Source organism: Phyllostomus discolor, chromosome 10, assembly GCF_004126475.2.
Source record: "Phyllostomus discolor isolate MPI-MPIP mPhyDis1 chromosome 10, mPhyDis1.pri.v3, whole genome shotgun sequence".
Taxonomy (NCBI): Eukaryota; Metazoa; Chordata; class Mammalia; order Chiroptera; family Phyllostomidae; genus Phyllostomus; species Phyllostomus discolor.
Window position 1 is genome coordinate 21,676,992 of NC_040912.2, and position 23,538 is coordinate 21,700,529.

The 23,538-nt window shown below is 36.6% G+C and overlaps 1 protein-coding gene and 1 long non-coding RNA gene across 10 annotated transcripts in view; both read left to right on the plus strand.

The window, feature by feature from the left end:
- Nucleotides 1–23,538, plus strand: part of ETV1 (ETS variant transcription factor 1) — a 93,018-nt gene that overhangs the window by 61,419 nt on the left and 8,061 nt on the right. For all 9 annotated transcript variants that reach the window (XM_036010560.1, XM_036010557.1, XM_036010556.1 and 6 more), the window contains 4 exons: nucleotides 12,146–12,214; nucleotides 14,047–14,115; nucleotides 16,970–17,139; nucleotides 22,917–23,018. In XM_036010560.1, the coding sequence (XP_035866453.1) occupies nucleotides 12,146–12,214; nucleotides 14,047–14,115; nucleotides 16,970–17,139; nucleotides 22,917–23,018 (410 nt within the window). The remainder of the gene's footprint in view (nucleotides 1–12,145; nucleotides 12,215–14,046; nucleotides 14,116–16,969; nucleotides 17,140–22,916; nucleotides 23,019–23,538) is intronic.
- Nucleotides 8,035–9,257, plus strand: LOC118497059. Its single transcript, XR_004899610.1, has 2 exons — nucleotides 8,035–8,658; nucleotides 8,862–9,257. It is a non-coding gene; the product is annotated as an uncharacterized LOC118497059 (long non-coding RNA).

The window sequence follows — 23,538 nt, forward strand, 5'->3', positions numbered from 1 at the left end:
TGAGCTACGCCAGCCAGAGCTTATTTCTGTAGTTTTGAAGCGTGTTTATTGGGCCACTCCTGTTGGTACTGATGAGGTGTCTTTTTACTCTAAGGACATATACTATTTATGTGGTGGCAAATGTTGTTAGCACTATTTTACACTGGGAAATTGACACAAACTGTTGTTTCATAGAAATATTAACTTTCAAACTCATGAACTCTCAGAGGTTACCTAGTTTATAACCCTTCTCCTTGTCCCTGTTGAACAGATACTATGTCACAGGCTCATCCAAGTTAACTTAGCATCGGTTGCACAGCCCGATGCATGGAACAGCCAAAACCAGAACCACGGCTTTCTTATTCTTAGTTTAGTGTGCTGTTCACAGTCTCTTTCTAGGTAATTGTCTAAAATAAAGCACTTTAATCCATAATTAGTTACATATATTATTGATCCTTTTCTCTAATTTTTGGACCAAATATTTTTCTATGTTTTTGAAAAGCTCTGCATTACCCAGGGCAATGAAAAGTGTCTGTAATGTGACCGAAGGTATGTTCCTCCCAGCCTGCATGTGTGTTTCGCATTCCACAGCACTCACATTTATTCTGTCAGGTGCTCACTGAGGTCAGGTGGGGAAATATAGGGCCTCAAGTGATATTTAGACTTAAAATACATTATATATTTTTAAAATATATATACCATACACGAGAGTTGAGATTATCATCTGGAGAATGCTGAATAATTACAAGGAAAGATGGAAAATTAATGGCCCATCCATATCTTACATTCTGTGATCAAATGAACTTCAAGTTTGTCAGAGCCTTCTTATTGGACTTCGCTCTTTGTGAAAACCTCTGATATGGCTTCATGGCTTAAAATTGAAATGAAACAGTCATCTTCAAATTTTTGCAAGTGAGTCCATTTTCACCAGAAAGAGGGACTGTAATATATATAAGAGAAAAAAAAAGTTTACATTTGGAAAAATAAGATGGGCCTTTTCTATGTTCTATTTTTATTTTATTTTACTTTTTAAAAAATCTTTTATTTATTTATTTTTAGAGAGGGGAAAGGAGGGGGAAAGAGAGGGAGAGAAACATCAGTGTGTGGTTGCCTCTCGCACACCCCCTAAATGGGGACCTGGCCCATAACCCAGGCAAATGCCCTAACTAGGAATCGAAACCAGTGACCCTGAGGTGTGCAGGCCCACGCTCAGTCCACTGAGCCACACCAGCCAGGGCTTTATCCTCCTTTTTTAAATTTATTTATTTTTCACGCATGCCACCCCTCCCATGTTTGTCAGGTACTTCTTTATCCCCTTGGGACTTTGATGAAGGCCAATAGACAAAGCTTTAAATTTTAAGAACAATTATCTGTCCTTAGAATGTTGAAAATTTTATATAGGCAGAGAAATGATGGAATAAATACTGAAAAAAATATTTACCTCATGTTAAACATGTGAAAACTCGGAATACATTTAACTTTTCATTTGTCAGAGCTGACCAGTTTATCTGGTACTCACAGAGGCACAAGCTGACACTTTAGTCAGGAGAGTTAAATAGCCGTGGCTTTCTGAAATTGCAGGAAAGGAAGTTTTTATGTTGTAAATGCTATTCTGTGTTTTGCTGTGTTGGTGGGTACTCATTTTAGTCATATAGTAGGGAAAGTAGGAAAGCATTTTTGTATGTTGCTCCTAGTAAGCATTGTTCGGGGGTCCCCTTGTAGGCTCTATAATATGGTTCTAAAGCGAAAGTTGCAGGATGTAATCAGTGGATAACAGAGCAAGAAGAACATAATTAGTTTTTGCAGCTACACAGAAGTATAAATAAGTAGTGCTTGGTGTGTTGGGGGTTCGGGCCTCAATAAATTGACTCAACTGGCACAGAATCAAGAAGGCTCCAATCACCCAGTAGTTCACCTCTGAACTATTGTTACTATGAGTGCTACTACTGTTACTACAGTAATATCTCAGAAATGCTGTCATCGCAGTGTATTATATTTAAAAATGATTTCTTATTTATTTATTTATAAGAAGAAATATATTGTAGGGAAATTGAACTCATACATATTTCCTAATAAATTCTCTTACATCCTTTCTGAACAATTGAGTTACACAGGCCTAATCAACCAGAAGTGTTGTTCAAGAAACACAAGGAATGCACTGATTACAAAAGGAAACTATTGAAAACTGCTCCTTAAAGCCAGATGGAACAAGCGGAGTGGAAGCGAAGGCTACTGATATTTATTTTGGATGTCCAGGCCTGCCATAAACTAGCCGCTTGTCCTCTTCAAAAGGGAAGCCTTTAATGTTTAAAAATAAGAAATGTAACACTTGAAAACATTCTGCCTTATCTCATCATTTTTATTTACATATCTTTGAACCACCTTAGAAAGTAATCTCTAAAAGAATACTGAAGTTTTTCTAAAGCTCTGAAAAAAGAATGGTATTTAGGAATTAGTAATTCACTGTACGTCCACTGCTTACTGGCCTTGCTCTGTTCCATATTTTCTCTGGATGCTACATTATAGGGTTCTTGATCATCTTCCCACTAGGCTGTGTTAAGTATTTTAATTTTGAACTGCAAAATATGGTAGTAACTTTCTCCTCTGCCATTTTATTTACCAGATATTAGAAATTGGAAGATAAATAGTAAATTGTAATAACACTATTGTGGACAGTGCTTCGCAGGTTTAAAACCAAAAACACAGGCATTTCTCCTGTTTCTCTTCACTCCTTTTTCTACAGGCATGGTAAAGATCTCATGCAAAATAGTTTAGAGATATATACCAGGATTGTTGATTGCAACTGTTTCCCCATATGGCTTCAGGTCGCTTGAAGAGAAATGTTTTCTTGCCTCTGTAGTCAAGGATCAAGTTCCAGATGGCTGATAAAACTTACTATACATTAAACAGTATTCAGTATGGGACTGACTCTTCACAAATCATTCCCATAATTGCTCAGAAATAGCTTTCTTTCCTCCTGAAAACTATTTTTAAGTGTGATCATATTTAGTAATTTCTAGGACAGTGACGGTTTTGTTTCTGTGAACTGTGGCTTTTTCCACCTAATCCCTAACACTCCCTATTGCGGAGCCACCACCCTGTCCCATTCACTGAGCATCCTTTGCTTATGGCCACATTTTCTCCTGAAACATTCAGGTCACTTTTTTTCCCCCTCTCCTAACATTAAAACTGTTGCTTTGAGGAATTCAAGTGGAGAATCACTTGGGAATTTAAAGGAAGGAGCTATTGATTCTTCAGAAAATGTTAACATCTTATCTGTTTCTCTACCATCTAAAGATAATTTTCTTTTACTCAGTGATTTGTGGATTAGTAGATCACTTAATCTCTGATTTTTAGATACTTCAATTGTGAAAAGTGACAGTGATGTCTTCCTAATTGATTTTATTATTATAATAGAGGCCATGGATTGACCTTCCAATTTAACTTTGTTTTTTTATTGCTTAGTGTATCTCAGGGTTTTCCTCATTCGTTTGTGAGTTAAAATAGCATATCTCCTCAAACAGTACCCTGGTGTACTATATCAGTTTTTCTAAGAAATACTTAAATATGCTCTAAATCTACAGTTACAGTAAGTGGCACTGGCTAGTGATTTGATTTGAGAATTGAGATTATGGTCTGGATTTACTCTTTATGCATTAACACAGGTCAAATGGACAGGGACTGCATTTAAGTCAGTAATGGAAGGCTAAAGGCTGTCTTAAACCAATCACATCAGTTTTACCCATGACGGATTGATCCCTAGGGGCAGAGCCCTGTAAGCATTTCTCTTACATGAATGGACTCTATAGAGCCTGGAGTTTCATTCATAAAATGGAGACTGAAAGGAAACACACACACTCACTCACTCTCCTTCTCTGGAATGTTCATTTATACAGAGCTGAAGGGTGTAGTGTTCCATCAGCTGCTGCTGTTGCCAGTTGACTGGAAGTAATGATTAATGCTCATTGGTCCTGCCTGCATGTAACCCGACACTATTATGGCCTTGCAGTGTTCCTAATGTATAGTGAATGAGAAGACAACATTCTCAAATCAGAAACATAAACAGGAACTGGTGGGTCTGAATTCCATTCAGATATGTCATTTCAGCCACACAGTGTTTGTCTAAGTTGGATTTTACAGGCAGGAAAGGGGGAAGGGAGGCCTAATCTGCTTGTGAGTTGTACTAGCTTGAAAAGGGGGAATTAGAAGGGAGAGGGGAGCGTGCTTTTATAGTATGAGAGTTGAGTTTCTTTTTAAAGAAAACAACCAGGAAGCTTAGGCCCAGAACTGCTGATTGCCAGTGGGTGAAATGAACATACAACTGTTTTTGTATGTGTACCTAAGGTTTGGAATTAAATAGGACAGTTTAAAGGTGCATATTTGGATCTTTCCCTGCCTGTGTGTGTGTGTTCCACGACTGGGAACAGGAGTTGGGAAAGTACATAGTATTTTTCAAAAGAATATATTTTAGATTTAGAGTATTGTTATATTTTTTTACATTTGAAGGATTTCTCTGCTTAATTGAGTTAGCTATTTAATAGTTTAGAGAAAAAGGAAGACTTTTTATTTAATAAAATATTGTAACGTTACATATGAAAAACTTAATAGAAACCTTTATCAAGGGACTTTTGTCAGAGTAACTAGAGACTATTGTTTTTATCATGTGTTTGTGTGATTTTTCCAGTTAATTGTTTTTGATTCTGGAAAATCTTGCAAGGATATATACTGAAAGATACATGTGAAGAATAAAACAAAACTGAAGGATTGACAAGCACGTGTTATTTTGATCTATTTACTATTATTTTAAATTTAGAAAAGTCTCTCTGAATGTTCCATTCTGATGATCCTTTTCAAGTATGTGGCTGGCACTGTTCACCACCTTATCCACGTATTTTTCTTGTTAGCGTTGAAAAATAAAACCACCCACTCTGTGTAACACTGGCAATTTTATACAGAATCCTGGGACTAATGCCTGCTTTCTATGTCCTATTGAGCATATTTTGTTACTTCTTTTGTCCTCATTTTTCTTGTTTATAAAATGGACTGAGTAACTATACTTTTCTGATTTTTGTAAGGATTAAATATGATGACATTTGTAAATATGACTAATATAGGAGCTGGGACAGAGTCAGTAACAAACGGCCTCTGTTGTTGCGATTTGATCTTCCCTTCTAGAGAGATCCGCAAAGACTGCTAGTCCTTGAATAAGATGCCTTTATTATATCTCATATTTACAGATACATTTTGGGGGCTAGTGGAGATAAGACAAAATAAGAGATATATTCTTAACATTGAAACAATCACTGTGCAAGACAAACAAGAGATGATAGAATTATGTTGCTTCTGATAGTGAGACAGTCATACTGGACTTTTTACTAGCATTATGCATGTAAAAAGCAAGTCGAATAAGCCACCTGAATATTGTGTTGACCACGGAGAGAGGAAAGTGAGAGCACAGAGCAGTCCACGGCGTATTTATTTCAATTATGGAGCTCCTAGAAGGTGAACATTTCGACATTAAGGCTCACCATTAAAACTCCCTCCTCTTTAGAATCTTTTGAGGACTGTTTTGGCAGCTGATGTCATCTTTCCTCGTATTTTCTTTTAAACTTCTGTTAATTCTTGGAGTATATCAATATCTAGTAAACAGTCAGAGTTACAATTGTGCTTATGTTTCCTATCACTTGAAAATTATTTTTAACTCTAACTTAATAAAACCTTTACAGGCTTATAAAACTTATAAAATTGTGAGACTATTAGATCATAGAAACTAATCTTGTTTGAATCTGTTCATCATTTCTATAGGATAACCCCCATACCTCTTTTTATAAGTAAAATTCTACACTGTTATTTCACATTATGTAGTCTAAGTTTTAACAGTACCTGAATGGAGATGACTGCGTTATTTTTTAAAAAGATTTTACAAACATTATTGTAGGCATATAAAGACTACTGTAGTTCTCTTCTTCCAATTCTGTCAACAGTAGGTTCAGTACCTCTGAGCTGTGGTGGAAGAGATACCTCTGCAGGTTTTATATATTCACCGTTTACTGAAAATCCCAATGAGAAAGATCCCAACTGAGTGTGAATAAGGCAACACTAAATTCATCACTCTCCTAAGATCACAGCCAAGTCCAACTGCCTGACTTCTGCACATGAGCTATTATTTTCACATAAAGCTTTTGTGACTGACAACAAAGAGGCCTTATACAATGTGACTATTTTGGTGTCACACTTTCTTTATTTCTCAAATGACTCCACACATACTAATCCTGGGCCTTATTTTTGGAGTTTACTTTCAGGTTTGAGCTATAATGGTGGGATCACATGGGTATAAAAAATTACCTCCCAATAGCATCCTTTTCAGGAAACACAAAATGAAGTCTTCTCGCTCAGCTACATGAACCCTGTTTTTGTGACAAGTGGAAAAGCAGAGTAAGAGGACGCTGTGCCAGGATGTCTGTGAATGCATTTGCATTTAAACGCATCTCCGTGACGCTCATGTTATTTATGCACTCTAGAAAACCTTTGGGTTTTAAACATGAAACCGTGAGAGCGCCAGGAAATGAGAAAAACAAACAAAACTGTAAAGTATAAAGTGTAACAAATAAAACTTTGACAAATTGTGCCATAATGCTCATCTTGAATGAGATGGGTGTCATCATTCATTAGTTCTTGATACAACACATTATTTCTTTAGGTAAGAGAATACATGCTTTTGAAAAACTTGTTAAAGCTCTTATATATACATCGAAATACACACACATATATGCACACATGAAATACACTCAGTTTTTACCAAGTACCCAGTCATTTGAGATATGTGTCAACATACACATTTGGGCTCTGGGCATTTAATGTGTGAAGTTTTTCTCCACCATCAATGTACAATACACAAGTTTAGTGGACTTGATTTTATCACATCACCTCCTCGAAGAGTTCATCAAGTGTATATTCCATCTGTCTTTGCTTTTCACACACATATGAAAGCAAAATCTCATTAAAATGCATTACACTTATTCCTAGTTTGCTGGGATTTCTCATTTACTCTTACAAACTTAAGTTACCACACTGATTATTGCTGCAGAAATGTAACCAGACACATCAGATGAAAAGAGGTGTTTTTTCCCCTGAGTTCAGAGTTTAGAATCTGAAATATATCCTGGTTTGTATATTCTTTGATAATAAACAATTTCAGCACATTATAGGGATATCTCAAATAGCTGTGACAAATATTTCCTCTCTGATCTGGCCTGATTTGCTCCTAGAAACTTTAGGCAAATTGTGCCTTGAAGGGAAACCTTCACTCTGTACTTTTGGGCCACAAACAAGCAAATCAGGGCAGTGCCCAACAGTATTATACGTGCACAGTCACAACTGCACTTCGTGGTCAAGCGCTTGGTAGAGCTTCCCAAATCAGTATCATGTTTCCCAACACAGCTTTAAAATGCAAGTTGAGAGAAGAGGAAACAGACTTTTTAGTTTCATACCTGCATAGCCTAAAGAGAATGTTAACAATGTTAGTACAGATGAAGACTAATCAAATCAGGCTGTTTGGAGTGTTAGTTTACTATCCTTTTTAACTTCCCCTACACTAACTAGTGCATTCAAATGACAGCAGTGTTTGTCTGCTTTGCATGTTTGCAGCATATGAGATCGGCTTTCATCGCCGTAAACTCATCTGTGACAAATTATCGACCATTTAGTTTCTGCAAGCTGATTTGGCCCAGTACTGATGTCATGTTGTAGAACTTTTTGATCTCTAAGTTTCAAATAATTTTAAAAAATCCTCTGTCTTAAATTAAATTTGCATAATGTAATTTACAGATTGAGTTTAAAACTTTAAACCAAAGTTATTTACAATAGTACCCAGTATCAAGAGGTAATGCTGTACTTGACCAATCTATGAATCTGTCTCTATTTTGCTGGTTCAGTTTGTTCATTAGATTCCACATATGAGTGAAATCATATAGTACTTGTCTCTCTCTGAAAAAAAAAAAAGAAAAAGGAGAAAGAACTCATGGACATGGTCAATAGTGTGATGTTTGCCAGGGTGAGTGGGGTGGGTGGCGGTGGCAGAGGGTATAGGAGGATAATAGTAATGGAAAAAATGCAATAAAAATATTTTTAAAATAAGTAATGCTGTAAAATGAAGCTCAAAATTTGTACCTCCAAATATTTTTAATATGTAATGGAGATTCTCACTTAAACCTTGTAAATAATAAATTTACAATGAATTTAAAATCAATATATTTTAAATATCATGTTAGTAGTTAGATTGGTGAAGACTATTATAGAATAAGTACACTAATGAGTAACAAATCAGCCATCTCTGTAGATATGTGAATTAAGCACAGCAAATCAAGGTATAAAAATAATTTGGATGTGTAACCATTTCCAGGTTCAAGGACTGTGGTTCACTTAGTTTAAACACTTATGAGGTTCACTTAAAAATAGATGTTTTATTAGTATTAGGTACCATGTATTGAATAATCATCATTTGCAGGTTTGGGTGAAATTTTGCCCAAAACTTACCCCATATGGACCTCCCAACAACCCTTTGAAGGGTATCACTGTTATTCCCATTTTACAGATGTGGAGGTTGAGAGTTACAGATGCTAAAGTAAGTAACAGAGTGTTATATTACCCTGAAATGTCAGAACTGAGATTCAAAACCAGGTCCAGCCCTGGCTGGCGTAGCTCGGTGGGTTGAGCGTGGGCTGCAAACCAAAGTGTTGCAGATTCGATTCCCAGTCAGGGTACATGCCTAGGTTGCAGGTCATGGCCCCCAGCAACCCCACATTGATGTTTCTCTCTCTCTTTCTCCCTCCCTTCTCTCTCTAAAAATAAATAAATAAAATAAAATCTTAAAAAAACACCAGGTCCATTAGATGACAAAGTACACATTTAGTAATCACTGTATTATACTAATGATCCTAAGAGTATAATCTTCAGACAATGTAAAAATGTAGGCATCTTAACATTTGTGAACAGGTTAAACTACAGCTTATGGCTGTTGCTGAGTTTCGTGAGTTTTGTTCCATAGGAAAATACAAGCGAATACATACATACGCAGTGCCTCCCTTCCCTGCCACAAAGCATTTGCCTTTGAAGTCGCCGCTCAGCTAGTTGGGATCTTAGAAGAGCATTTAGCAAAAGTTAAAATGTAATGCCAAACTTCATTGGCTGGATTTTTTATTAGATAAGGTAGAAATGAAAGCAGCAGGCAATTTAATTAGCAGTAATTTTTCTGGGCAAGTCATTACTTTGATGAACTTCAGAGCAATGTTTATGGCTCCTAATTAACCATGTTAGTCATTTGATTGAATAATCACTTTGGAAATGTTTCTACAATTTGATTAGAGTCTGACCTACTCTGACAGTCATAAATTAACTGATATCACTTTAGGATAACATGACTTTAGTTACTTTAGGGGAATAAAGTCCTCTTAGCCATAATTTTTCAGGCTTCCCCGGACCATATTATAGACACTGATTTTAAAGATAGACTGGATTTCAACGATGCCAGCCAAGCATCTCAGTTTTAAGAGCTGTATGATAATTTTATTCACTCTAAGGTATAATAAATAGTATTAAGAACTGGCAAAAACACAGTTATATTCTTGTGATTTTTTTTCCTAAACTGCCATTCAGTGTTCTTTTTTGTTTGTTTGGGGTTTTTTTGAAATTACATCACAAATTGGGCCTTTGGAAATGTATTAGAGGTTTTGGCTTTAGCCTTGTTTATAAGTCATTAACTTATTATATTTTAAATAGTATACTTTAAATATTATAGGTGAATAAATATTACAGAGTAAGTATACCAGAATCAAGAAAGCAGCCAATTATATGATTATCAATGAAATTATGGATCAAATTTTATCTAATATTAAATGTCTAGTTTTACAGGATTATGCTTATTTTGTATTATGTTAGAGCACATTTGTAAAGTGTTCCTTCAACTTTGAATAGTGTTTTTTTTTTTTTTTCTGAAATGCTTGAGTTTTTTTCCTCTTTCCCTCTTTTCTCCTCCTGTGGGGAGGAAAGACTACATTTAGTCACACACTTATATATAATAGGGTTTAGCCTATATGTTTCCTCTAGTTGCCTGCAGAGCCAGCCAGCTGTTTGTGCAGCCACACTCCAGCTGGGTAGCGTCAGTAAAAGTATTTTGTGGCGGGGTGTCAACATTGGTACAACAAAATGCTTTCCTCTAAGCAGCTGCTGAGCTGATGGCAGCGTCTCTAACACTGTCCCTTCCAGACTCAGCTGCTTTGAGGGACTTTGTGACTGGCAATAAATCAAAATAATATTAAAAATTACATCGGAATACATTTGTTAAAAAGTTGGGATAAAATGTATTGCTATTTAGTAACCGAGAAGATCAACTACATTGTCACCCTATTATAAGTCTGATATCAGGAAACAAGGTTAACTTTGCCTTTTGTAGGGTCAGAATTGCATACTACATAATACTTTATATAAAGGAGGCATGGTGTAATACAATGTTTGATAAGGAGGTGTTTTTTTGTTTTACTGTTTTCAACTGGTAAGCTATTGATTTCTACATACTTTTAAGTGTTATTGTTATGGCGGATAGTCCAATATATTTTTTTTTTGCTAAAACCACATTTGCTAAACTTTTTTACTTTGGAGAAGAAAAAAATGCCTTGTAATTTGGCTGACACTCATCCACACACAAATTTAAAACTAAATGAGATAGGCTTTAAAAATGCAACATTCCAAACCGGTGAAGGACGACACTTGGGCCACATGGTGCTGATTATCTGTGGCGTGGAAGGCCTTGGATGGAGAGCTAAAAGGAGAGGAGGGTCTTTAGATTCCCATTCGTCTAAATGCTCTTTCTTGCTTGTGAGGCCACATCCTCACTACAGTGGTAGAAAAGAGGACATATTCTTATATTAAGTAGCACACTTGCTGTGTGCATTTTATAAATGTAGTTTTCAAATGTTGTCTAAACGTTAGTAATACCTACTGAAGATAGGATTAACTTGATCACATGTATTTATACCTTCCTACAGAAGCTATATATGTTATATGCAGTGTTGGGCCCATGTTTGTGGGACCTAAAACTTACAAAATTTGGGGAACATTCTTAAAGGAAAAGAAAATGAAACTGCATACACAGAAATTAGTAGGTTTCACAGCTCAGAAGAGACAGATTCTTGAAAGTACAGAGTCCCAGAGTTTAAAACTTCATCGGTTTCACCTGAATCTACCTCTGATTATGTAAGTGAACTTTTATATTCAGAATCAAAGAACTTGTCATTCTAATAGAGTTTAGATAACATCTGACCCAACCCTTTATTTTATAGAAAGATCAACACAAAATAGTGTGCCTAAAATATACAACTTAACTAGCAGTAAATGAAGGACTTGAATTTTAATCTGTCTCATAATCCACATTTCTTTCCTTTTCTCCATATCAAAGCTGCTAAACATATTAAATATACAGCTGTCAGTATGAGTCAAGTTTAACCATTAACCAAGTTTATTTTCTCAGTGATGAGTTAATTTTGTCACATAGGTAACGCCTTACTCTTAGAGTAATAATGATGTTTGCTATGAAACTTCTGGGTTTCAGCTTTATAGCCACCTCAGTTCTGAACATGACCTGTGAGTTTAACAAAAGGAAAAGCCAGTCATACTTGTATCTGGGGAGAAAAAAAAATAGCAGTAACCCTAAAGGACTGGAGTAATTTTAAAAGATTTAGCAATTTTCATCGTTTCATGGTAATTTCTATCCAGTGGTCATGAAGTAGCTAGGAATTAGTTTTTGTTGACTCTTGCCACAGGATAATACACATTTAGCCCATAAGTGGTCGGAGACATATTTGGACTCACAGCGGGTTTTCAAGGACAGCATTGCATTCACATTGGGTCGCAGGTGGAGCCAGCCCGCAGCAAGATTCACGTGATGCAACTTTGAATCCCCAAACCTGCTCAAGAGAATGGGCTCCACATCCTTCTGTTTCTTGTGTGTGTGTGTGTGGGCCCTGCCTGCAATGGTCACCGGGCTGACGAGCTCCCCTCATGGGGACTCTGAGTCCTTTCTGTCACTTTCTCATCTGCACTCTGTCCGCGGATAACAGCGCGTTTTCAGCTGCAGCCCTCGCCGTGACCAATGTCGTTTCTCCTCTTTCAGAAGTGCCTAGCTGCCACTCCATTTACATGCGGCAAGAAGGCTTCCTGGCTCATCCCGGCAGAACAGAAGTTAAGTTTTCCATTATTGAATTTTTTGGTAAATACTTGTCAGAATCACCAGACATCCCAAGGAGGCAGTCAATTAATCATTGTTTTATGAGAAAAATACTGATGTACCCATAACCATTATTTTTTAAAGTTTTATCCTTTTTTAAAGTAAAATGAAGATTTTTCAGGTCAGAATATCATGTATTTGGTTAGCATGAGTCATCTGCATATAAATAGCTGAAAAGTGGATTTCTGTGTTCCTTTTTTTTTTTTTTTTGCCAATAACCACATCCTTGTTAAATAGAACATGTGCTTTATAGATTATCCCATTTACTGCTCTCTATCGAAATCTATAATCAAGGAATTTTCAGTTTTGCTTTACAGACCTAAGTCAGTAGATTTAAATGTATAGGTGTGCGTGGGCAAAAGTAGGTTTGTAGTTCATATGGAAACAACACAATAATTGATACATATAATAATATGTACAATAATTAATAAATAATACAGGAATAAACTCTACATTTTGTGTACTTACAACTGTAATCCTACTTTTAACCACCTCTCTATTTGCTTTAAAATATCCTCAGTCTTCCATTTTTGGACAATAATTAAGAATAGAAATTCACGGTGGATTGGGAGTAAAAGGGAGAAAACTGTATTTGAACAATGATTAAAATAAAATTTAAAAAAAATAGTAAAATGGATGGTTTGCCTTTAAAAAAAAAGAATAGAAATTCACATACGAGGATTAGAGAGGGGCTTATTATCGTAGATGTGTTTATGATAAACATGGTGGAAAACTTTGACCCAAGAGACTTTAACTTGGGCAAAGAAAAGAATATACATGATTTTAATCTGGATATCATCCACATTAAAGTATTTCTGGAAATGTGTACATGGTTCGTGATGTAAGTGATGCATTTATTTTTAGTGAGATGACTTAGATGCATCCTTTTAGGTTTGCTCTAATATTGGTTGTTTCGTATAAATGTTATTAATAGAAGTAAATCCCTATGTTTAAAAGATAGTAGAATGAGCTCGTAAATCCAAAATACTTGAGCTCAAAAAGTCCGTACAAGTGCAATGCAGTTATTGTTGCTACTGTTAAAATTATGTACCCTCAATAGAGACCAGTACATCTGAGAAATAAAATCATGACTGTGAAATTTCTCCCTGGTGATTAAAAACAACAATTAAATAAAGGTCCACAGTCAAGGATATTTGGAAGAGAAAATGATTGTGTAAAGCTGTCAGTTTATATTGCACTTTTTTCTGTGGACTTATGGCAAAAAAGGAAAGTTCAAAAAATTTTTTTAACTGCCTTGGCTCTTGACAATGAAAACATGAGGAGGCTAGCTTAGATATGTCTCCAAGGAAGTAAGGGGTTAAACCAAATCCGTTCCAGTTTACCAGGGCAATAATGCAAGGTAAATATCAGCAATTCACTTTGATTCCCTTTTGTCTCATTGAATCACAAAGAACTTGGAAGAAAACAAAAAGGAAGTGATATGTTCTAAATCCTAGGTTGTCAGGTTCACATGAGCTCTGTGCTTGGGCTAGTAATAATATTAATAGCCAACTCTTATGTATCGTGGTATGTTAGGCACTATTCTAAGCTTTTATATATTAAGTTATTTAATCCTGACAACATACCTATAAGGTAGACAGTTTATTGTTATTCCCATTTTATAAATGAGGAAACTGAGGCACAGGAGTTAAATAACATGTCCAAGGTCACAGACCTGAAAAATGGCAGTTATTTTCTACCTCAATTTTTGTGTTAATGATTCCATTTTAAACTGTTGGCCAGCTTCATTTCAATTGTGATTAAAGGTATCTCATCTTCTCCCACAGGTTGTATGTTTGAAAAGGGCCCCAGGCAGTTTTATGACGACACCTGTGTTGTCCCAGAGAAATTTGATGGTAGGTTTTGCACTGTTTCGAAGCTGTGATTTTTGTGGTGGGAGCAGAACGATCACTCTGACCTCTCTAGAAAACAGTCAACGTTCCTATTTAAAGATTTATATGTACGTCATTTATGATGCACTCAACTCTTTCTAAACTTCACCTTTTATAAATTCTCTTTCCTTCTTCCATTAAAAAGCTTTTTCTTCTGTCCCCTAAGAGATCTCATTTTTAGAGATATCACTAGAGTGTCTTTCTTGTTGAGCTTTGTGTAGCGTAAGAGGGGGCTTTCCATTGCCCCGCTGAGCTTGTGCAGCTTGGTCGAGATTTATTGAAAGCTGATCCCATAATTAACAAAGCAGAACAGAAAGCATGCTACTGCGGATGCACGGATGACTAATGCGGCCTCTTTCCTCTTACTGTTCATGAAAAGATGCATTATGGAACACGGGACCAACATAGCTGCCGTTTGGTTAGTGACTGTTAGTCCTTCTTTTTTGTTTTTCTCAGGGAAGATGTTCTTTACCAAAATGCGGCATTGCTTTGTAATTGTTTGAAAGGGAGTTGGGAAACCATTACCTTTTTATTATCACACCCTGTTGCAGTGAGAGGTCTCAGACATTAGAAAGGGGTGTTACAATCTTCTTTTCTTGACAAGGGTGGCAGAAGTCGGCATCTAGGAGAAGCTTGGGTGAACACTGAACAGTTAATTGATTTAGTGGTTCTTCAGAATGGCCTCCATATTTCCTGCTTTGATTGTTTAACAGGAAACGAGCCGGGGCCTTCTGATTAGCTGCTGGCACAAACTTTGGGGATCATGGTCGTAATGACTTTGTGGCTCTCAGAAGTTTTTAATTGTCATTATTTAAACAGCAAAGTCATGCTCACATTGCTTCTCAATCTCCAATTAGTGGCTCATAGACTCCTCTGTTCTCCAGGTTTTTGCTAGTCTTATGCTGCTCAGAAGGGATGCTAAGCCTTGGGAAGATCTGTTTCCTTTGCCTTCCTTTAAGTTGCTAAATTCATTCAAGGTCATGGGGTTAACACTCTAATAGGGGACTTTTTGTAGCTTTATTTTACAATAGATGTTAGTTTTCAGCTTTGAGTCTCAGAGGCATGATCTGTGTTATTTTTAACCATTAGTAGAGCATCACAATTCTTAAAATACAACCTTTTCTCTTGAGACAAAACATAAAGCCTTTACTTCCTGGAATGACCTTTATAGTTTCATTCAGTACTAGTGAGCTTAACATTTGAAGAAATCTTGGTAATCAGTATGGGCACATAAGGAAGAAAAATAGCTCAAAACTATAGACAGAATTATGCTATCTTACAGGCCAGTGTCATATAATGTTAAGGGCCACTAACTGTCTTGATTATTCCCTTTGACTTTTCAATATTCCTCAATTTTATACTAAGAAAACATTTTTTGGAAGACAGTAAGAGAATATATTTTATAGGGAATGGAGAACAAGAACAAAGAACAACCAAAGGTTATATTTTCATTGTACATGGCCAGGACAATCAGTCACATTTATAGGCAGAAGCAATCTAGATATTATAAAATTTGACAGGGTTCACACTGTCTGCATAATTGCTCAACTTTTTCACAATTGTCCCCTGTCCCCATGAAGAATTTGTAAATCTTAGAAGGAAAAACTGTTAAATAAAACTGTCGTTGAAATCAATATGAAGAAACATTTCTGTATTATCTAGCTTAGACCAAAACAACATGATTTTTTAGCAGCTACTGGCAATAATTTTACTTTGGTTTAGGTTTTTAAAGTGTTGTTCTTTCTGTAATTATTTTAAGGGTGTATCTCTGTTTACTGACCAAAGGAAAGATTTTTAAAAAGCTTGTGATTTGGTCTGTTTTATTGGTCTGTTTTATAATTCACACTTAGTGTGTGTAGATGAGCTTGAATATATTGTTTCTGAATTGTTTGTTTAGTGGAGAAGAGAAATTCATGCATTAACCATGATATACTGATGGGGCCTGCAATGTAACGAATTCCACACATTTTAAAGAAAGTAAGCAGGAGATACAAGTAAATAGTCAGTAGTCTTGAACTGAGTTTTTTGTTTGCTTATTTGTTTGTTTGTTTGTTTTTGATTTTGTTTTTTGGTAAAACTGAGATATCTGACCAGATTTATACCAGAAGCATTTCAACAGTAGCATCTTTATTGCTGTACTATCTTTCATTGATTATTACACTATATATGAATGTCAAATAAATGTAACAAACCTATGTTGCTTGGAGACAACTGTACTTGAACAACAATTTAAAAAATAAAAAATATATATAAATTTACCAGAAGCCCTGGTGTTTACATTTTTTAATTGGACTTTTAGTAAAAATGTAGCAAGTTAACATATTTGCCATAAAATATGCAATTTTTTCATGTGCAGGTCAATGAGATATTCACAAATTATAGTTTGCAGAATTTAATTTCTACAAATAAAATGCCTAGAGCTTAAAATGGATTCCTCTATCTTCAATGTTGCTCAGAACAGCAAGTAATGATACTAACAGTAAAAGCAAAGAAGTGTGATTAGGTGCTATGGTTTTTGAAGAAATCATTGAAAAAATAGCAATATAAATTTTGTTTAAGTAAATGCCATTTATGGGTTTATTCTGCACCTATGTTCATTTGTTTTGCCCCTTATCTATTATATATAATTGTGTGTAAATTTGAACAGATTTCTGGTTTTTATTCAACCCTCTAAGTGTTTTAAATCCATATCTAGTGGCAACATTTTTCATAGAAACCTATAAAGCACTTGTGGTTTAACTATTTAACATTGGTTTGGTGTAAATTTATGTAAATATTATATTGTTAATAATAGAAAGTTAATTTTTTTTTAATTTAGGAGACATCAAACAAGAGCCAGGAATGTATCGGGAAGGACCCACATACCAGCGGCGGGGATCACTTCAGCTGTGGCAGTTTTTGGTAGCTCTTCTGGACGACCCCTCAAATTCTCATTTCATTGCCTGGACTGGGCGAGGCATGGAATTTAAACTGATTGAGCCTGAAGAGGTGGGTTTAGTAGATTTGGGATAGGAAAATCAGATATGTCATAATATAAAGAAACACATGTGATTAATATGCCAAATATGAGGCTTTTTAAATTTTAAAACTTGAGGGAAACCCTCCAAATTTGAAGATGGGTGGATGGGGGGAAGCATGTGTACATTTAAAATAAAATGAGTATGTTGCATGCTTGTTCCCAGTGAATACTGTCCTTCAGAACTGACGCTGGAAATCCACCAGGGCATCATTAGTGTAAGCCTTTATTCAGGAACACAAGGCTTGGGAAGTCTCCGAAGGAGCAACTAAGTTTGGGGTGTGTGATGGTCTTTAAGGGGTAGCGGGGACACCTGTGAGGTTCATTTCAACTAGTTTTGGGTACAGAGGAATTGTTTGCAAATTGGCAGTCATTATTTGGACAATCTTGATTTTAAGGGGGTAGGAAGGTAATATTCAGAGACCAAAGTGTCTGTAATAGGGACCAGGGAGAAACAGCTGTGGGGAATAAAGCCATGCAAGGGCCACAGTGGGAAATTTCCACTCCTTAACTTTCTCTTAGGAGACACGGGTTTGGCAGGAACATTGTTCCCCTTTGCTTGTTGGTGACATTTGTTTCGAGTCAGCTGGGTGTTGCACACTTCATCGGAAGGTAGGGATGGAGCTTAAGACTCACCATAATACATAAGAAATTAACAAAGTGAGAGGACTCTGGATAGAGGTAATATGGGTGAATGGGACACACATTCAACTAACTGTTCAACTATCTCTGCCCACCCACCACCATACAAATGGAGTACTTTCCTTAAGAACCCAGTTCCTTCTTTTTTTCCAGGACTAATTTTAGGCTTAAGACTTACTTCTGTTGCTCGCATTTTGGACCCAATGCAGAATGGTGACTTTATATGAAATGTTTTCTTATTAGAGGTGCTTTCTCTGCTACCATTCAAACTGACTTTGGTTTACATTAGCCAAGAAAGCAGTGAAAGACTGGCAGCTAACATACCTATTTAAGACCGATCATATTGACTAGATTCTAACCAGCTCAGAAAAATAAAAAAAATTCAGTAAGATACCCAGCTGGTTTTGAGCCTAGAGTGATTAGTTTCATATAGACTGAACATCTACCATCTAAGCTAATGGGCCTTAAAATAACATGTATTCAGTCACAATGAGATAGTATGTTCGAATATGAGAACTAGAAGATAAGTTCACATTGCTTATTAAGATTTAGAAGACTATCTGATTCAAATACGTATTAAGAACATAATGAGACAGAGGAGCTGGTTAGCACAGTTAATTCTCCAAGTCATAACTAGTGGCACTAGAGGGGTAGCTTAGCAAAATTGTCCATGCCCACACACCAAACACGCACGTACAGAGGGCTCAGTATCAGCATTTGGAAGTATTGCTTATCTCGTATGGGCTAAATGTTTGGGTACGAAATGAATTTTGTACTGTCGCTAAAGCTTAATGTGTCAAAGGAAATTAGTTTTTATGTAGATGTAATTAAATGATGTAAGTGTAAAAACTGTTAAATGTGAAGCATTAACAAACTGAGACTAGGAACACTTAACATAAAGTAATTTGAAAGCCCTTTAACATGAGTGGGAATATGTGCTCTTTACCTCATAAACGATGTTAATAATCATTGTGAGAGATGGTTCATGCTGCAACTGAGTATATTCAATAGAAACTTACATCAAATGGTTAAATATTTCCCTCCATGCTTGTTTAAAATAAAGTTGAGTAGAAACAGAGTTTTAAATTTTTTTCCTATATATTTGTTAATTTGGGGGAAATGTTGAATTATGTCAGTAATTATTAATCCATTCAGAAGAATAAAATTTTTGTAATGTTTTAAAATTTTTATTTATTTATTTTTAGAGAGAGGGGAAGGAAGGGAGAAAGAGAAGGAGGGAAACATTGATCTGTGGACTGGGCCCACAACCCAAGCATGTGTCCTGACAGGGGATCGAACCTTTCGTTTCACAGGCAGGCACTCAATCCACTGAGCCACGCCAGGCAGGGCCACAGGGGTACAACTTCTCATGCAAGTGATCAGCTTATTTATATAGCAGCTGTTGACTTTTTTGATTGGGTTTAAATTAAATTAAAAAAACTTGACTAGAAGACCATTAAGTTCCATCTAGTTCAGAATTTTTGTGATTTTTCTTTTTCCACGCAAGAAAGAAAAGGACATCTGTTCCGTACAACAGACCGACGGTTAAACACCTTGTCTGTAGCAGACTCACAGGGTGTAAAAGGGCTGGGGAATTCACAGGCAGTAGACCATTTCCCAGTATGAACCGCCTGGATGGCAGCTGTGCAGCAAGCACGCAGTATGTCCCGGCCTTTGTTAAAAAGGTGACGTCCCATTCTGATGGCTGCATTTGTTCGCTGTTGCAATTGCTTCCACTGGGCCATGGCTTTGCTGTTTATGTTTATCATCTTCAGAGAGTGTCTGTGGAATTCTGCAGCCCAGGTACCTGTGTGCACCCTCTCCCTCTAGTACACATTACACAGCAGATTCTGGGGAGTCTCTGTCAGCACACTCATGAACAGTGGTGTTGGGATTACTCACAGGTTCCATTTCTTTATGTTTCTTCTTGCAGTTTAAAATGGTACTGAGTCTGCAGACCTGTGCTGACTATCTGCTGAGTGTGTTTGGGAAACTCAAGCAAGCACTTAATCCTCACCATCTCCCTTTCTGAGATGGTTGAGATAATAAAACATTATTTTTGAATTAATCATGGATCCAAACATAGTAGAGCATATGTAGGACTTGGAGGAGACATTTTTGATGATATTCACATTTACTGAGGTGGAAGAGGCACCAAGAAGTCTGAGAGGAACGCCCCAATTGTGGTTTCCATTACTGAGTGGCAAGCATGATTTTTAGAAATAAATTGAGTAATACTGGAACTATTACATTTTCCTATTTAATTCATTTGACAATAAGAGTGAATGCTATAGTGCCATCATCTTTTCACTCTCCTCACTAACAGACAACACTTTCATTTGAAAGGAGTTTTATAAAGAAGTCACTGCAATTATTGCTACCTTTGCACCCACTCCAAGTTGAAATGTTGCCATGGCTTTTAGTGGTGTTGGGTGGGTCCTATGTCAGGGCTGAATGGCCTTTCTTCATTGGTGGGTGGTCCAGTCTATCTCAGAAATGATTTATTGTGGCAAGAGCACTTCAACATGGGATCTACCCTCTTAACAGATTTTTGTAAAGATTTTATTTATTTAATTTTAGAGAGGGAAGGGAGGGAGATAGAGAGAAACATCAGTGTGCGGTTGCTGGGGGTCATGGCCTGCAACCCAGGCATGCACCCTGACTGGGAATCGAACCTGCTACACTTTGGTTTGCAGCCTGCGCTCAATCCACTGAGCTATGCCAGCCAGGGCTTAGATTTTTTTTAATAAGAATTATTTTAAGCTATTTTAAACAGATTTTATTTATTTTTAGAGAGAGGGGAAGAAAGGGAGAAAGAGAGGGAGAGAGACATCAGTGTGAGAGATGTCTCACACTGGTTGATTGGTTGGTTGCTTCTCCAATCGGGGGCCTAACTTGCAACCCAGGCAGGTGCCCTGACCGGGAATGGAACTGGTGACCTTTCACTTTGCAGGACGACGCCCAACTAACTGAGCCACACCAGCCACGGCTCTTACCAGACTTTTGTACGTACAGAACAGTATTGTTAACTATCGGCACTCCATTGTGCAGCAGGTTTCTAGAGCTTATCTACATTGTATAACTTCTCTGTTTCCTGTAGGCATATTGGTATGTCCCATCTTCCTCAACTTTATACAAATGTGACACTGAAAGAGCTCTAAAAATAAACTTTATTGTTTTAGAATGTTTACAAATACATGCAGTGCTGACAGTTAACTGGTACCCTAACAGTTATCCTCTGATTATAGTATTTAAAAAATCATCTTTCTCTCCCAGAGACTTCCACAATGTTATCTTAAAGTTTGTTGCAAATATTTTATTTTCTATGTGCATTCTGGTGAGTTTCTAGGAAGCAATCATTTTTATACAAACAAGTATCCAGAAATTGTTGCTTAATTTTAGGAGATATTAGTATTTTATTTTCACCTGCCCTCCAGGTTTGCATGCTGTGGAGCTGCCGCACCTATTAAAGGTATAATGATGGCCATTGTTAGGTTCTTAAAAGATAGTCTATTCAGAAAGCATTGCTTGCATTTCTTATTGCTGCCTTCCCATTTCACTACTGCTCAGATCATTTACATGGAAACAGAGTTTATCTTCGGAAAATTAGGAGGTACCTGCCATTGTGACTGTCTGCTTGGATGTGTACGGCCCTGTCCCTGCTAAACTACATTTTGGTATCCTCACAGAAAGTACACTGAAACACGTGACTAGATGCCACTGAATCTCCTTTCAGGGAATATAAATTAGTAAGAGACAAAATAGCACAGATAAGTATTTTTGAAAGAAAAAAACAAACCCCGGAGAACGGTTATCACTAATAAAGTGCAGGGACAGAATGATCTCTCTAAAAAGTACTGTATCTTAGTGTATGTGACACAGAGACAACTTGGAATTTCATGGACATGAAAGAAAACACTCACCTTTTTACATAATGCTCTCTTGGGGGTGGCTAGGTCTGAGTGGCAGCTGCAGTTTCTGCTCAGACTAATAAAAGGGGAAATTAATGAGAACGTGACTTTAGCCACACTGTTCTGTACAATGCTTTAGTTAGCCCAGGCTGGTGGTGGGGTGAGCAACGCATGAACATGGAAGAACCGGGTTTTCTTAAAACTCCATTGAGGGCCCTGGCTGGTGTAGCTCAGTGGATTGAGCACGGGCTGTGAACCAGTGTCCCAGGTTCGATTCCCAGCCAGGGTACATGCCTGGGTTGCGGGCCATAACCCCCAGCAACCGCACATTGATGCTTCTCTCTCTCTCTCTCTATCTCCCTCCCTTCCCTCTCTAAAAATAAATACATAAAATCTTAAAAAAAAAAAAAACTCCATTGAAGACTCTCTCTTTGCCAGATAAGTTGCTCCTCCAAAAGCCACATTATAGAGGGCTCTGATGATTTTTCAGCAAACAAAGTGGACATTCTGCTTTAGAGATTCATATACATGGTGACCTTTTCCACTTCTTTCTTATTTTTAGCGGCCAATCACTGTTTGCTAAATAAATGTTTAATTCTCCAGTTTAGTATTTATTGGCTACAATTTTATTCTGATGCTGCTTGAGGCAGTAAAAATTGTTTGCAGTCCAAATTATAAATTTATATACTGTTTCCTCTGCTGTACACACAATACCACTTGTTCAGTTTTTTGTTTTTTAGTATCAAGTTGGATATCTTTTTTCTTTGTTTTATCATAACCTCAAAAAACACCTTACAAAGAGGTCACCAAGCTATTCTTAATCTATAGTTTTTAATCTGTAAACTAAGAAGAAAAAACATCTACAGTGTTTCTCAGAATGGGAAACTTGCCTCATTTTGGTGAATTGCAGCCTATTCATTCCAGTTGTAAACACATCCCCATGTTTCCATTTAATTTTGTATCCAAAACAATAGTGACAAAGAATTCTATTGCGATGTTTCAGAATGATTACTGCACACCTGGGTTAAAAAGCAAACCACGACACAGAAAGTTCATATTAGGGTAGCTTTTGCCTCTTTGACTTAGATGTGTTCTAGGGGTGGGGGGTGGAAGTAATTAATGAATTAACTATTTTTTATGAACTATTTTGATAAGCTAATATTTAATACCACAATGTAATTCTGTTTTGGTGGCAGGTGGCTCGGCGTTGGGGCATTCAGAAAAACAGGCCAGCTATGAACTATGATAAACTTAGCCGTTCACTCCGCTATTATTATGAGAAAGGCATCATGCAAAAGGTGAGCAGCTAATACAGCATTAGCATTCATTGAGATGTTGCACATAAATCTTCATGTTATACTTCAAAAGCCACATATAACTGCATTGCTGAAGCAAGGTTTTCAATCACTTTAACATATGCTGGGTTCTTGGTTTGGTACCTTTCTATTTACAAATTCATGGGCCTCATAGACAAACATGTAATAATATCATACGCACAGTAGTAGACTTACTAGGAATCCTGTTTTACTGTGTTTGCTAAAAAAGGTTGTTCCTGTACTAATATCGTCTGTATAGATCCCCAGAAGTTGTCCATCTTCAACTATATTCTGAAGAATTACATAATTTTGAAATGCTCTTGCTTTTCGTTTCTAATACCAACCAGATTCTTACTTTTTATTCCTTATTCTGATTCTTAAAGCATGCAGAACATTTCTTGTTTTCATTCCAAAAAACGTATTTTTCTTGCCTGAAATTCTGCTTGCTTTTATTACCAGCCAACTTAATATTCTAAATCACTTATTAAGAATAAGTATTTGA